Source organism: Ylistrum balloti, unplaced genomic scaffold, assembly GCF_031769215.1.
Source record: "Ylistrum balloti isolate Yb309-2 unplaced genomic scaffold, AGI_CSIRO_Ybal_v1 Utg369978, whole genome shotgun sequence".
Classification (NCBI taxonomy): Eukaryota; Metazoa; Mollusca; class Bivalvia; order Pectinida; family Pectinidae; genus Ylistrum; species Ylistrum balloti.
Window position 1 is genome coordinate 103,941 of NW_026782067.1, and position 15,202 is coordinate 119,142.

The 15,202-nt window shown below is 34.1% G+C and overlaps 2 protein-coding genes across 3 annotated transcripts in view; one reads left to right on the plus strand and one right to left on the minus strand.

Annotated features, from left to right (window-relative positions):
* Nucleotides 1-2,691: 2,691 nt before the first annotated feature.
* Nucleotides 2,692-7,237, minus strand: LOC132547796 (uridine diphosphate glucose pyrophosphatase NUDT14-like). Its single transcript, XM_060211599.1, has 5 exons — nt 7,157-7,237; nt 6,115-6,158; nt 5,743-5,807; nt 4,703-4,916; nt 2,692-4,023 (listed from the first exon to the last, which is right to left on the minus strand). The coding sequence occupies exons 1-5, from the start codon at nt 7,235-7,237 to the stop codon at nt 3,774-3,776; spliced, it is 654 nt and encodes a 217-aa protein (XP_060067582.1). The 3' UTR covers nt 2,692-3,773.
* A 368-nt stretch (nt 7,238-7,605) lies between these two features.
* LOC132547786 (E3 ubiquitin-protein ligase UBR2-like) overlaps nt 7,606-15,202 on the plus strand; it is a 45,725-nt gene continuing 38,128 nt past the window's right edge. For both annotated transcript variants that reach the window (XM_060211589.1, XM_060211588.1), the window contains exons 1-4: nt 7,606-7,707; nt 11,123-11,385; nt 11,812-11,890; nt 14,829-14,939. In XM_060211589.1, the coding sequence (XP_060067572.1) occupies nt 7,648-7,707; nt 11,123-11,385; nt 11,812-11,890; nt 14,829-14,939 (513 nt within the window). In that variant the 5' untranslated portion in view covers nt 7,606-7,647. The remainder of the gene's footprint in view (nt 7,708-11,122; nt 11,386-11,811; nt 11,891-14,828; nt 14,940-15,202) is intronic.

The following is a 15,202-nucleotide window of genomic DNA, read 5'->3' on the forward strand; positions in this document are numbered from 1 at the left end:
GTATCACCAAAACTTTGATAGAAAGAATAGGTTTTATTGATAATTTTGTAAAATAATTCTCAAGATTCAGGTCATATAAAAAAAATACCTGGATGTTATAAGGAAATATGGATGACATTGATTTCCCCAGTATCAGATCAATAGATCATGTAAAAAAGAGAATATCACAAACATATATCTTAACCAGTCGATATTTACATTCATGATGAGGGGTTTTATACGTATGGTAATCCAAACTCATTAAAAAAAAAACCTCCAACTGTATTTTTTCCTCCGTGGTGAAACGTTTTTCTGTAGTAGTTAATGCAATTAACGTGATATTTTCTTTATAATCGTATGGGACGAAACTTTGAAACGATCTCGTATCACATGTTATACACGAGGTTTAATTTATCGAAGAACAATGATCCTATTCCCCATCTCGTATGACTTGTTATAACTTTGAAATGTCCCTCGGTATGCAACCAAAAGTAAACAGTGCGCGCGAGGTTTTACCAAAGTAAGGTTTGCTTGTCGCCTTCTCGTGATATTTATCGTACTGACAACACTTACTATTACATCATAAAGCAGACTGACGTAAGAAGATGTGAATAATGACATTACTTTACCTCACTGTTATAACTCAATGCCGGCTTTGATAAAACTGGAGAGGACTAGGTTTACATCTCTCAAGTAATAATATACACATATTTCGAGATACCGAACTAAAAGATTGCCACATACTGTACAGGTACACGATACATGCACCATACCGCGATGAATCATAATTTAAATTGTGGACAACAACAAAGAGACAAGGATATAGTCATGTTACTCCTAAACTGAAATCATAAATGTAATAGTAATTTGATGGATGGTATTTACTAAACTGGTCTTATTGCAGATAATTTCAGCAGAGATACTTTTCAATATAGGGTATATATATTTCATAGCGCATTAGTGCCGCGATCTCGCCGTTTCCATGTGGTGCGCACATCCGAACATGGTGAAGGACTCGAACGCTTTGAAAGTGTAAGAAGCTACATAGGAATGTCTCTTAAATTGATAGTTACGGTGATGTTTTATGGCAAGGGAGATAGAGCTTAGCATCACTGACGAGTCCTAAAAGGACGAAATGCTGTATATTAAATTTATTATTTGGGTCTTCTGAATCTCACTCTTTTGGCCCTTAGAATCACTGACGAGTCCTAGAAAACGAACTGATATATGATGCAGTTTAATTCATTATTTTGTTCTACTATTTCTATTCTGTCTTTTATACAATCGTTATCGTCTTCGTTCTCTTATCACCTTACAGACACATTCTATTCTGATGCAATCAAAATCAGTTACCATATGATGCCGGTTACAGCTATCTGAAATAGGCCTTTTAAGATTCCTTAACATGTATTCAATGGCCTTGCGTTTTCAAGCTTTTATTATTGAACATTTCCAAACCGTGTTGCAGGCCAATGTAGTCCCACACTGGTCCTTGATTTCCTTGATAGTTACATGCCATCATCTCGATCCGATATCTGTCTGCTTTGTCATTAACAATTCACATAAAAGTCAACAAAAATGAACAAGAACACTCTTGACAAGAGATCCCACAGGGATCTTGGCGCCCACCATTGTTTTATCTTTATTTGTTCTTTGAAAGTTGGATCTTTTCTCGTCTTTGTTCTTACTCTTAATATAAGAAATTTAAACATTAATCCTTTGCAGAAAAAGCGATGATAATATTTGACCACCAAATCCAAGACAGACATCTGGAATTTGGATCTGAAATTTGAGAAAATTCTATGCAGCAATTCTCAAGAAGTAGCGATAACAAACTTTCAAAGTCAAATTCAAGATGGCCGCTTTCTGACATTTTTAAAATCTAAGATGGCCGTCTGTCGGACATTTTACTTTTCAGATCAGTACCAAAATCAAGCGGGCATAACAAGGGATCAACAGGAACCTACACGCGAAAACTGAAAAATGTCTATGAAGTTTTTATCAAGAAATAGAGAAAATAATTTTTTTTTTACTCAAATTCAAGATGGCCGCCATTTTGTTTTGCCGATCACACCTAAAATCAAACGGGAACAACCTGTGACCAAGGGGAGTCTACACATGAAATCTGAGAATGACCTATGAGGTAGTTCTCAAGAACTAGCGATAAGAAAAACTGTTTTACGGACAGGGGAATGAGGGACAAATGGACAAGGATGTAGGGCGATTTGAATAGCCTACCATCTGATGATGGTGGGCTTAAATGCCAGCAAGGCATGAAAAACAATTCAGTAGAAATAACTCAGCACTGCAACATCAGTAATTACATACCGCTGGGAAGGAACAAGTCCAAGTATTAAGTTCAGAGACATGGGTGATGCCAGATTGGTATTAGATACCTGTAACATTTGTTTGATTCTGTTGGACATTTGATATAGCCAATGTACATCTAAACCTGTTAAAATATCATGGTTTTCTTACCAGGTAAGACCTTTTGTGTGTTTATCATTGTTTTCCACTGTCATCATTTAAAGATATCTGTTTGCTTTATTTTGCCATTGTTTTCCACTGTCATCATTTAAAGATATCTGTTTGCTTTATTTTGCCATTGTTTTCAATTGTCATCATTTGAATACATTTAGGTGTCTTTATTTTGCAAATGATTTTGTCAAAATCCAAAGTAATCCATCTTTATTTATTTTATTGTATCACAGAAGGTCTTGCATTTTTATGTTACAAATGCTAAAATGAAGAAAAACACACTAAGCTTATTAAAAAATACATAATTAATGGAGATCAGCACAAATTATCATGAAATTCACTACTGTTAGAATGATGATTACAATGACAAGTATGTTTAAGGTTTACATTTCAATCTTTTTGTCAGAATTACAGAAAAATTACAAAGTTAATGATGTTGATATAATCATGACTGCAAGTAAGTGACATCCATCAATGTTGTTTAATTTCATATTCATATATATTATTGGTGTCTTTGTAGGTTGACAGAGGTCATAGTGATTCCTTGAGAAATATTCTATTTCTGTGTGTGATATGAAGCTGGACGTGTTTGATGCTCATTAGTTTGCTTGTTGGTTCCATTGTTGTGTACCTTGTTCTCATTTAAGAACATGACATAATGTACTTGGATTGACCAAAATTTACATGGTGGGTGTTGTTGATGAAGAAGACGATGCTTAATCTTCCTGAAACCCCTGGTCTTATTCTCCATGTACATTTTCAGGAGTCTCCATGTAAATCTTTCTTTTGTTAATATTTTGCCTTTGTTGTATTGAATTTGAACCTGGATTATGATTGTGCTGACATGTTGGTATTTTCTTGCTGTTTTTCATATACAAAAACAAACCAAAACTATTGAACCGATTACAAAATATTGTCATTTTTGCTGCAAACAAATGAGATGAATTTGTACAAATGTTTTATCCTTTGGATACAGATGGTGTAGAATGAACTGTGGCAATCACAGACAGGGTATACAACATTGGAACCAACAGGCAAACCAGTGACCTTTAAACAAGACAAATTAATTATCCAACTCAGCTGTATTGCCACTTGTCATTGAATGACAGGTTACCTATGTTACTGTATTTATCTACCTGTATTAAGTCCATCCAACATGTACTATCACGCCTGCTGCTTGACTTTTAGTCAGATCTTATGTATTGGTTCCAAAAACCTAATGCATGAAAAATTATTAAGAAACAAAATCCTCAACTCCTTACTAAATAATCCAAATACATTAATACTATATTAACTGCAATATGTTCTATGGAAGGTCAAAGGTTATTTCCATTCAAATAATGTTTGGCTTTTACGTCAAAGAACCACATAAGAGCATACATCATGGCAACAGGTTTGTTATAGCTCATGTCAGTGATGAAGGACTTCCCATCACAAAGTGGTATCTCCACCACCTCTATCAGTTCCCCCTCCTCTGCCACGCCCCCTCCAGCTCCTACCCTCATCTGGTCGGTAACTTCAGCAAAGTAAAGATTCTGTAGTGCCCCTGTTGTGCCTACTCCACTCCTGAAATAAAGGAGAATAACATTACAAGAGTCTGAGGAATGTGGAAAAATTACATGTCTTGTGTTCATATTTTGCCCTATTTTTATTGATTTCGAGTTTGGATTATGCTTGTGTTGATATGATGGTATTTTCTTGTCTTTTTTTTTAACAACTAGTAAGTTAGCAATGCCATTTTCCTATATGAAGTGACTTTTTCTATGCTTACTAACTGTTGCTGATAACCATATTTAACATATTTCATAATATGAAGCTTTATTCTTTCTGGGAGCAGCGTCTAGCTGTATTTATCTGTATGAAATGATCACTGGTTATATGATTTATAATGACAATTGTTAACCATATTACATGTATGAAATGATTAGCTCTATGACTAGTGAAGGTAGTTGTTATCCATAGTGACCTGTATGAAGTGACTAGTTCTATGCCTTATAAAGGCAGTTGTTAGCCATATTGACCTGTATGAAGTGACTAGTTCTCTCCCTTATAAAGGCAGTTGTTAGCCATATATATTGACCTGTATGAAGTGACTAGTTCTCTCCCTTATAAAGGCAGTTGTTAGCCATATTGACCTGTATGCAGTAACTAGTTCTCTCCCTTATAAAGGCAGTTGTTAGCCATATTGGCCTGTATGAAGTGACTAGTTCTATGCCTAACAAAGGCATTTTTTAGCCATATTTACCTATATGAAGTTACTGGTTCTATGCTTTCTAAAGGAACCTGGTAGCCACACTCCTCCATCACCTCTGCCTGTGCTATCCTCTGGTTGCTAATGTCCTTATCCACTATTCCAGCACACAGTTCATAGGTCACACCCATGTTTGGAGGATTCTCAGTAGTCTTAATTTGTCTACAGCCATTTTCTTCTGTCACTTTGGAGCAACTCAAATATACAGCTGTAACAAATAACATTTAATGTCAGGAAACTAATTTAGTTTTAAAATCTCTTCACATCTATTTACACTCATAAGAAAATTTGATCTCAGCAGTCACTTAAATTCTTGAAATTTAAATTCAACAAAAAAAAAACAATTTCTGTACTTTTCATCACAAAACCTAGGACATAGCCTCGAGTACTGAATGTTTGCCAAATTTTGACTATCATTGAAAAATGTAAAAAAAAAAAAAAAAAAAAATTCACCATGTATTTGTTATTCAAATTCAACAAATTTTTGTTCACAATATTGAATTGTACAAATTAATATTTGCAGAAAAGATTTGAAAGTCCATTAACCTGAGCAGTGACTAGAAAAATAAACTATGAAAATGCCTTGGATACAAATTCTCTATCACGTATTTGTGTACCTGAAAAATTTGAATAAATTTTGACATATCTAGTACGATCTATCTCTTTCTACAATCAGTAGCAGTAACTTCCCTGATTTGACAGATCAATGTACCTAGCTCAACCTCATGAACAATTATTTCAATAATTTTAATAGATCACAAAAATCTTAATTGATATTTTGAAAATTCTGTCAAATTAGTCAATCAAAATAGTGTTTAAGCATAATATTGAATCTCAACATATTACATACTGACACAACAACAAAACAGTTCTCACATTCTGTTTAATTGATGACTCTACCCACTTCCACCCTTAATATGAAGAACCGGATATCATTGACCGACAGCAATACCTATACACTAAGATTACTACATATTACTTATTTATCATTTACTTAAACTTAAGAACTGAAATTTAAGTAACAGTTCACCTACCTGGACGGAATTGTTTAACAAATACAAATACATTTCTGGTCTTGTTGAAGATAAGGATTACAACACTGCAAGAGAAATGATTACTGATATCAAAGTTCACATAAATTCTATGACTTAATTTGTTATCTTTAACTTGTCCATCTAAAAACTAATCAATTAACATATCTATCTAATGGTGAAAAGATTATCAAATAAATAGGAACACAACTTTACAACATATAACAGCTCTTTACATATTACAGAAGGACAAATGTAACACATTTCTAAACATTATATCAGTTTATTTAACATTCCAAGCAAATCAATAAATCAATATATTTTTGTTTATGATGTTATAATTCATTCCATTGCTTTAATTCAGTTTAAACTTACCTATCGTGTACCTGAAGAGCATCCCATACCTTGTCTCTACCATTCTATAAATAACCAACCAGTCTACAATCATTCCGATAATAGAAGTCAGTGGCATATTGACATATCATGCAAAATCTTAGAAATAAAAATAGATAATTTTCCTTGTAGATGTACAAAGTAATCTGCTGTCAATTACTGAGTTCCTCTCAATATTTCACCAAACCACAGTGACTGCTATTTGGGCAGTTTCTACTTTATCACCTTGTTCTCTGCCAAGGTGTTTATCATCTTTTCCTTAAAAAAATGAAGTGACCTTGACCCTTATTTACAGTTGTGAATTGGATATATGTTACAACACATTTTTCTGATTTAAGAGAAAGGCCTGGAATCTTGATATCCCCGCATCTTGACAATATATGTAACCCTGGTAAAATACTAGCCGCAATATACCACTCAGCTAGAGAGAACTTCTCTTTAGCTTGATTGGTTGAGCGTCAGACTAGTAAGCCAGGGGTTCTGGGTTCGATTCCAAGCGGAGGCATTGACATAAATAATGAACTCTGTTAATATATTCTAGGAATAATGCTTGACACAGTTTGTGAAAAAAAATATCCTTGACCCATCATAGGATTTAATTCATTAAACTAGTCTATGAACTTCTTTGGACAAGCCAATATATAATCTTGATATTTGGTCAATTTGTTCAAGAGAAAAAAAGATACAATACGTTTGTAAAAAGAAAACATTATCGGGTCAAAAATTTGTCAAAGCATTCAAATGCCTGATTTTATTTAAACAAAGGTCCAAGAACTGATATAACAACAGACACGTCCTTTGCCTTTTGTTTAAATATCTATCTTGTGATTTCAATAACAGTTTTTAAATTAACAAATAACTCGTTTTACTCGATTCGCCTGGGGGAAATTTATACGGTAGTCTAGCTATTATCAAATTAACGTTAGGAGTCAAAGTGAAACTAGGGCATTTGCAGGTGTCATATTTTGGTGTTTCCTTATTTAGGCTAGCACAATTATCTGGCGATCACGTGACAAGTTCTTACCTGTTTAAACAACATTCGCAATGGCTTTAAAAATCTGGATTTCTCACAAGGAACAATGTTCACGTTTGATATATCTTCCATTATGCTTCTTGTTTTTAAAATTGCTGAAAGTTGAGTAATTATCTGGCGATAATGCAAACTCATGCAATACAAACGTCAACAAAACTGAGATCAACGGTGTTCGGCTAAATTGTTGTCGAAATTTTAGTCCTAGTATATTAACATCAAATATATACTTTGCAGCTCTCTTTTTCATTGCTTAATAACTTGTCTTGAGAAATCATCATTATATTTCATGGCCAAAGATAATGCTACACTGAATGATGCGATGCAATAACGTCAATTGTCGTATGAGCTCGGAACTATGTATTATGTACAATATTGTCAACACACACAATTCAAAATCAGTGAGAAGCTTGAATTTGAAATAAGACTTCGCAAAATGACGAAGTCGGGCCTTTCGAAATAGAAAATAGAACATAAATGATGGCATGATGGCACTGAAATCAAATGCTCCAACAAGAGCATTCATCCAACAAGTATTAGTTAAGGTAAGCTGCCGAGTAAGCCAGATAAAATGTAGAGATTTTTGTCAGAAAACTGTTTGTCCCTGGTAAAAATCGTAATGCGCATTCGTCTGCAATTTTTCATAGGATAGAGTAAATGTAGAGTTATTTCATAATCAAATTAAGTATTAATGCTGATATGATTATCCTATTTAGAAATATTGAAATACTCAATTACGTATGATTTACAATAATATGATATTAAAGTCATGGTCTGTTGAATATGAGCATGCATTTAAGTACAACAATATGCAATACAGTAGAGAAGCAGCAATGATGTAGCAATTATTATAAAATGACACAAATTAACTTTAGTAGTGGTCTGGAAAATGTCTGCTTAAATACATGCAAAGTTCAACTGTTAAATATAAAGAAGAAAAAAGAAAATATCACATGTCAAGTTCAGAAAAGGGGAAAATGGATAGACTGGCAGTTTGGAAAAAACAATGGAAGATGGTATTCCACCCAAGAAAGTGTAAAGTTATGAATACTGTATGGAACCATCAACACTATGTGTGGTCATTTTAGGATTAATACCAAGTACACTTAAAGGAACTAAATGGTTCGATTTTGTTATTTTTCCCTATGTGTTTTATTTTGGGTAAGCGTTGTAGTACTTAAAATTTGATTCTTTGCAAAAGTATAACACTCTCTGAGAGAAAATGATAAAGATTAATCAGCTTCAAATTAACGCTAGTCAACACTCGCTTTTGTGCCTATCACCCATTTAAATATCTGTTTAAAATTGTGTACTTTCTGTTGATTATGATTCTTTAAAGTTTGCATAACCATTTTATTAACAACATCAAAATAATGAATTAAGATTTATTCAAATGAATTTTTTTTGCTCTATCACATGTTTAGTGTGAAACATTATGGTCATTTTACAAAATAGGAAATGAAACATGACTTGCAAATTAAGTTTTGGCTAGTGATATAATTATATAGAGTAAAAAATTATATTAAAACGGCGGGTTAAAGCGAAGCTCTGAAAGGTCACATAATGGACTTAGGTATTGCCAATCAAAACAGGGTTTGGTGGTAAACAAAACAGCGAGTGTCAGCTAGTGTTAGTTTGAAGCTGATAATCTTTATCAATTTCCCTCAGAGAATGTTAAAATTTTATGAAGAGTCTAATTTTAAGTTTTTCAGTGCTTGCCCGAAATCAAATGCATGGAAAAAAATAAGGAAATCTAACCATATAGTCCTTTGAAGTAATTAACACATAATTTTCACTTTAGTAAATATTGATTTCTTCTTCAGTGGTTTTAGATATATTTTTCCTAGTAAAATAATTTCTACTCAAGTGTTTAAGACTCAAATTTCACTTCAGTAGCATTTTTTGAATTCAAGTGTTTTAACATACCAATTCTACTTTAATGGATTTTGTGATTTTTTATCAAACATTTTCAAACACAATCTTCATTTAAGAAACATCAAAAAGCCATAGAGACTTAAACATGAATATGAAATAAATGGAAAAAAAGCAACTTTCATTTACTGGTTGACAAATTCCTAAATTTGTTTAGATATATGAACAAATTTAAATCTGTGTAAGCAGTAAGGTGACATTTTTTAATATTAAATACAGGGATGTGTTTGTCATCAAAGAGCATACTCTAAACTGAGGAAAGAGAAAAGAATGATCAGAATGAGATAATACACGCATTCTGATTAGTCAAGATGAAATTTATAAAACATCACACATTAGAGGGTTTCATTTTGGGTGATCCAACAACTGATTTATAGGTTAATAAGGAAGGGAAGACCCTTGATATCTTGTGAACGGAAGCACATCGATAACATCATTAACTTCTTTAACACTTTAGTAAAAATATCTTGCACAACTAATTTATTATAAAAACTTTTTCTTGTTTTCTAATTTAATGAAATTTGGGCAGTCAGAAATAAAATTTGCTAATCTTAACAACATATTATATCTGAAAATTAAGCTGGTAACCATGGCAACAACCATCAATAAGTAATTTTCTGGCATAAACATATACTTAGGTCTCTAATCCAGTAGTTCACAAATGATAATGATCTAATGATAGGAAATTAATATTTTTCAAATACCGGTATTCAACATTCTGGTTGCTATGTTAACATCATTATTATGAAAACATGATTTTTATCAAAAAATTTTAAAAACTTGTTTTCCCATGTTTCTAGATATGTAGGGGTTGCTTACCTAAAAGATGACTGGAAAAGGGTAAAATTCATGTTGAATCAAAATGACAGATTTTCTTCAGTTCCATGAAAAATTCCTGGGAATTCAAAACAAGTACATCAAGCTCTCTGAAGACATGATATTGAGTGTGAACATTTCAAACAAGCTACATAAATATTGGGAAAACAGTTGATATCATAAGAAATATATGTAATATGTGTTGTGCCTGGTATCCTGCACCAGAAATAAAACCTAATACATATGTAATAGGGAGGAGTAATAAAAACATCCTGCCACTGCTTGGGTTCACACAGCAACCCTTCAGTCTCTATCCAGACACTACTGCACAACTGAAGGGAAATTGTCACTAGCCAAGACTAATAAATTGACCTGTATTCTCCACTTCTCCCTCCTTCACAAAGTCTTTGACCCCAAATATAACTACAACCCATGTTCAGTACCTCCAAGCAAGAATCTCAGTCTCCAATAGGTTCTGTCTTTGGAGTAGTTAACAGCACATGTACAAAATCTGTAAAAGGAAGTAGTAACGAAAAACACCCTGCCACTGCTGGGGTTCAAATTAGTCAAGGCTCACCTGTACTCTGAAATTGTGTTATCTAATCTATTGCTATTTATGCTGTTTACAACACTATGTTCAGTGTAACTTGTTTTTTCAACCTATAAAAAATTAACATCCATGATGTCATTATAAACTTAGGTTATTTTATAGTTTCAAGTAAAATCTTTTTAATATATTATGTAATTTTGTATCATAAGTGAGTACAATTAACAGTGTTCCCCTTGACTTTCAAAACTGGGGCTACAGAATATGCCAAACAATATATCTATATATGAGAGCGCTTGAAAACTGGAGGTACAGGCCTTGAATTTCACCAATTTTAGGGAAATTGTATCCTTATTCAGGGTTGTGGGGAACATTGAACTAAAACAGAGTTTCATGCCATTGTTTGTTAACTTCATATAGGCACGGTTCTTCATATCTTGCCTTTAGTTTAATGCCCCCAAAAAAGTTTCTTTGCTATCAAAATTACCTACTCTGGCTTTTGTTTGGCTTAGATGTTTTTGAAGAAGTCCTTGTAGAAATATGGACTCTAGGCCTATCAGCTTCTTACTTTATGTGCAAATACTGTGATCTGACACATTTCAACACCAGACATGAGCAGTTAAAAAGTAGGATTAATTTGTCTCTTTTGCTCACTATATTTACAGGAATGGCTAGATAGTTGCCACAAAGGGGAGCTTCTTGCTGCTTTAAAGCAGCATTGGAAATGCTATGTACTGGTGGTTCTGGGTCATGGTTATGACCCTGCCAAAGAAGATCGCTTGGCAGAAAAGTTTCTGTTTCGGCCTATGGAATTTTTCCTTTGTAATGGTGACCCTGAAGTCAAGTTTAAGGAACTCAAGGAAAAAGATTGCCCGTCCCAGTTCTGTGGTAAAGTGTTCAAGTATGGGGAGCCCACATACTCATGCAGGTAGATTCATTATTTTATAGTGGTATTAAGTCAATGTGAACATTCTGTTAACTAGATGCAGCTAATTATATATACATAAATAATGCTTTAGATATATGATAGAGTCACTCGTTCTCAAGTTCAATGCTTGTTTTTTATGTATAAGATGTCATGAACTTGTACATATAGTATTAATATTGTTCATATTAAAATAAATGTTGATGACATCGTTATCGATTGATAAAAAGTCTTGAGATTAAAATTTTCTCTGGAAGGAACGCTAGTATAAGTATGTCTTTATTTTGGTATGTGTTTAATTATATAGCTCTATTGTCATGGAGATAGTTAGAATTAAATTCATAGTAGGTATTCCTGTTAGCATTATATATTTACATACTGTACAATAGAAACACATTTCAGAGTTATGTTTGTACCTCTTTATTTCAGGGATTGTGCCAATGATCCAACATGTGTCCTATGTATAGACTGTTTCCAGAAAAGTGACCATAAAAAACACAGATACAAGGTATTGACCTATTTGTGTGTCATAGTTGTTCTACAGTTGGTATGGCATAGTACATAACAGTGAGGTCTAACTGAAGCATCATTTTAAAATATTTACATTTTTAGCCCACCATCTATTCAAATAGATGGTGGGTTATTCAAATCGCCCTGCGTCTGTGGTCCGTGGTCCGTCCGTCCGTAAACAATTCTTGTTACCGCTATTTCTGGAAAAGTGAAGGATGGATCTTTCTCAAATTTCATATGCAGGTTCCCCTTGGTCCCTAGTTGTGCATTGTACCTTTTTTGAACTGATTCGCATTCAAGATGGCCGACAGGTGGCCATCTTGGATTTTGGAAGTAAAAGTTTGTTAATGCTATTTCTGAGAAATTACAGGATGGATCTTCCTCAAATTTCATATGCAGTTTCCCCTTAGTCCCTAGTTGTGCATTGTACCTTTTTTGAACTGATTCGCATTCAAGATGGCCGACAGGTGGCCGTCTTGGATTTTGGAAGTAAAAGTTTGTTACCGCTATTTCTGGAATAGTACTGGATGGATCTTTTTCAAATTTCATATGCAGTTTCCCCTTGGTCCCTAGTTGTGCATTGTACCTTTTTTGGACTGATTCGAATTCAAGATGGCGGAGAGGTGGCCATCTTGGATTTTGAAAGTAAAAGTTTGTTACTGCTATTTCTGAGAAATTACTGGATGGATCTTCCTCAAATTTCATATGCAGTTTCCCCTTAGTCCCTAGTTGTGCATTGTACCTTTTTTGGACTGATTCGAATTCAAGATGGCCGACAGGCAGCCATCTTGGATTTTGGATTTTGGAAGTAAAAGTTTGTTACTGCTATTTCTTGGAAAGTACTGGATGGGTCTTTCTCAAATTTCATATGCAGTTTCCCCTTGGTCCCTAGTTGTGCATTGTACCTTTTTTGGACTGATTCGAATTCAAGATGGCGGAGAGGTGGCCATCTTGGATTTTGAAAGTAAAAGTTTGTTACTGCTATTTCTGAGAAATTACTGGATGGATCTTCCTCAAATTTCATATGCAGTTTCCCCTTAGTCCCTAGTTGTGCATTGTACCTTTTTTGGACTGATTCGAATTCAAGATGGCCGACAGGCAGCCATCTTGGATTTTGGAAGTAAAAGTTTGTTACTGCTATTTCTTGGAAAGTACTGGATGGATCTTTCTCAAATTTCATATGCAGTTTCCCCTTAGTCCCTAGTTGTGCATTGTACCTTTTTTGGACTGATTCGAATTCAAGATGGCTGACAGGTGGCCATCTTCGATTTTGGATGTAAAAGTTTGTTCCTGCTATTTCTTGGAAAGTACTGGATGGATCTTTCTCAAATTCCATATGCAGTTTCCCCTTGGTCCCTAGTTGTGCATTGTACCTTTTTCGGACAGATTCGAATTCAAGATGGCGGAGAGGTGGCCATCTTGGATTTTGAATGTAAAAGTTTGTTACCGCTATTTCTTGGAAAGTACTGGATGGATCTTTCTCAAATTTCATATGCAGGTTCCCTTTGGTTTCAAGTTGTGCATTATACCTTTTTGGACTGATCCGAAATCAAGATGGCTGAAAGGCAGCCATCTTGGATTTTGAGAGTAAAATCTTGTTACTGCTATATCTGAGGAAGTCCTGGATGGATCCTGCTGATATTTCATAGATATTGGTTTCCCTTGGTCCCTAGTTGTGCATTTTACCTTTTTTGGACTGATTTGAAATCAAGGTGGCCCACAGGCAGCCATCTTGGATGTCGACAGTAATACAGCACAAGCATATTGTCCATTATCCACCTGTAACTGACTGCTATCTAATAATACTTTGGGATCTTTTTCAAATGATATTTGCTAATAGGTGCTTAATAAAAATATCTTGTGCCATCATTGAGTGCATTCAATGAAGACCAGTTCATTAACATTTACAACACCTGTAACAAACAAAAAAAATAAACAAATCTTCAAGAACTGAAAACAGATCCTCAAATGGTGGGCGCCAAGATCCCTCTGGGATCTGTTGTTAGATGTTTAAGTCAGACATCATAGAGCTGATGAAAATGTTTATAGGGGTGGCTTTCACTCCTCAGCTGCCTTTGTGTAGATATATAAAACACCACATACAGGGTTGTGGGAAGGGAGGTCAAATCTAAGTGGATAAGGCGTGTAGATATATAAAACATATATATGGGAAGGGAAGGTCAAATCTAAGTGGATAAGGCGTGTAGATATATAAAACATATATATGGGAAGGGAAGGTCAAAGCTAAGTGGATAGGGCTTCATTCTGTAAAATTTAGAGTTGGATATGGACCTGATTCCTAATGGCAAAAACTTTATAATTTTCCCAATCAGTGCATTAAAATTCTCAAAACAAGGGTGGTTTAACAAATTGTCAAAGAATATAGATGATGCTGTCTAATGTGCAATTTGTTGAAAGTCAATCAGCGGTGGCTTCATGTGTGATGGTTTTGTGTTTTGTGTATTTACTTTAAAAAAGTGTTATGATCAGCACAGGAGAAAAATAAAACCTATGAATTTTTATTAAATATGAACAAATTTATTTTACTATCTTTCCTCAATTATTCCCTAATTGAAAGTTAGGGGCACACTTTCCGAAGTAGTAGGAAAAAGGCCTGTATGTTAAAACCAGCAAACCTTGATCTACAGTTTACTCATATTCTTATTGATAGAAAGCACAAGTATATGTATGCTGAGATGTTTTACTGATTTCTATATAGCTATCGGATATCAGAGTTGTTCATTTTCCATCATTTCTAAACATCATACACATAACATGTTACTTTGGACTGGGAAAACTCAAAATTTATGTTTTGTTTTTAAATGATCATTGTTTCATTTGATAAGTAATAAAGGTGATGTAATAAGGAGAGATTTGATTACAAGAGCAGATTCAGTTATATCTTTACACTGTAGTCTGGTACATCTTACTTTCAGATGAGTACTTCTGGGGGAGGAGGGTACTGTGACTGTGGGGACAGTGAGGCATGGAAGACAGCACCTTTCTGTAGTAACCACCAGGCTAAACAGCATGATACCTCACAGGAGGTTTGTATCTTCTAGTTATACCTGTGTAATTGTGGTAAAAATACAAATGGTTGTGCTTCTGTTGTTATATGCTAATCTGATGAGATATATGATGACAGCTTAGGAAAAGATTAACGAAAGATAATTTTTCACAGAATATTTTTTAACTACTGGTTCCTTGTAGAGGCATATTCTAACCAACAGAAAGTTGTTAAAGAGTTTCCAGTAACCAGTCTGAAATATATTTTGTCCTTTTCAAGTTTACTGCTAAAAATTTTGGGTGC

Coding starts and splice junctions, on each gene's coding strand:
- LOC132547796 (XM_060211599.1), bottom strand. CDS start 7,237: ATGGAAGATATATCAAACGTGAACATTGTTCCTTGTGAGAAATCCAGA. Junction 5,808..6,114: donor GCTCTTCAGGTACACGATAG/GTAAGTTTAAAC, acceptor TTTCTCTTGCAG/TGTTGTAATCCTTATCTTCA. Junction 4,917..5,742: donor TGTTAAACAATTCCGTCCAG/GTAGGTGAACTG, acceptor TATTTGTTACAG/CTGTATATTTGAGTTGCTCC.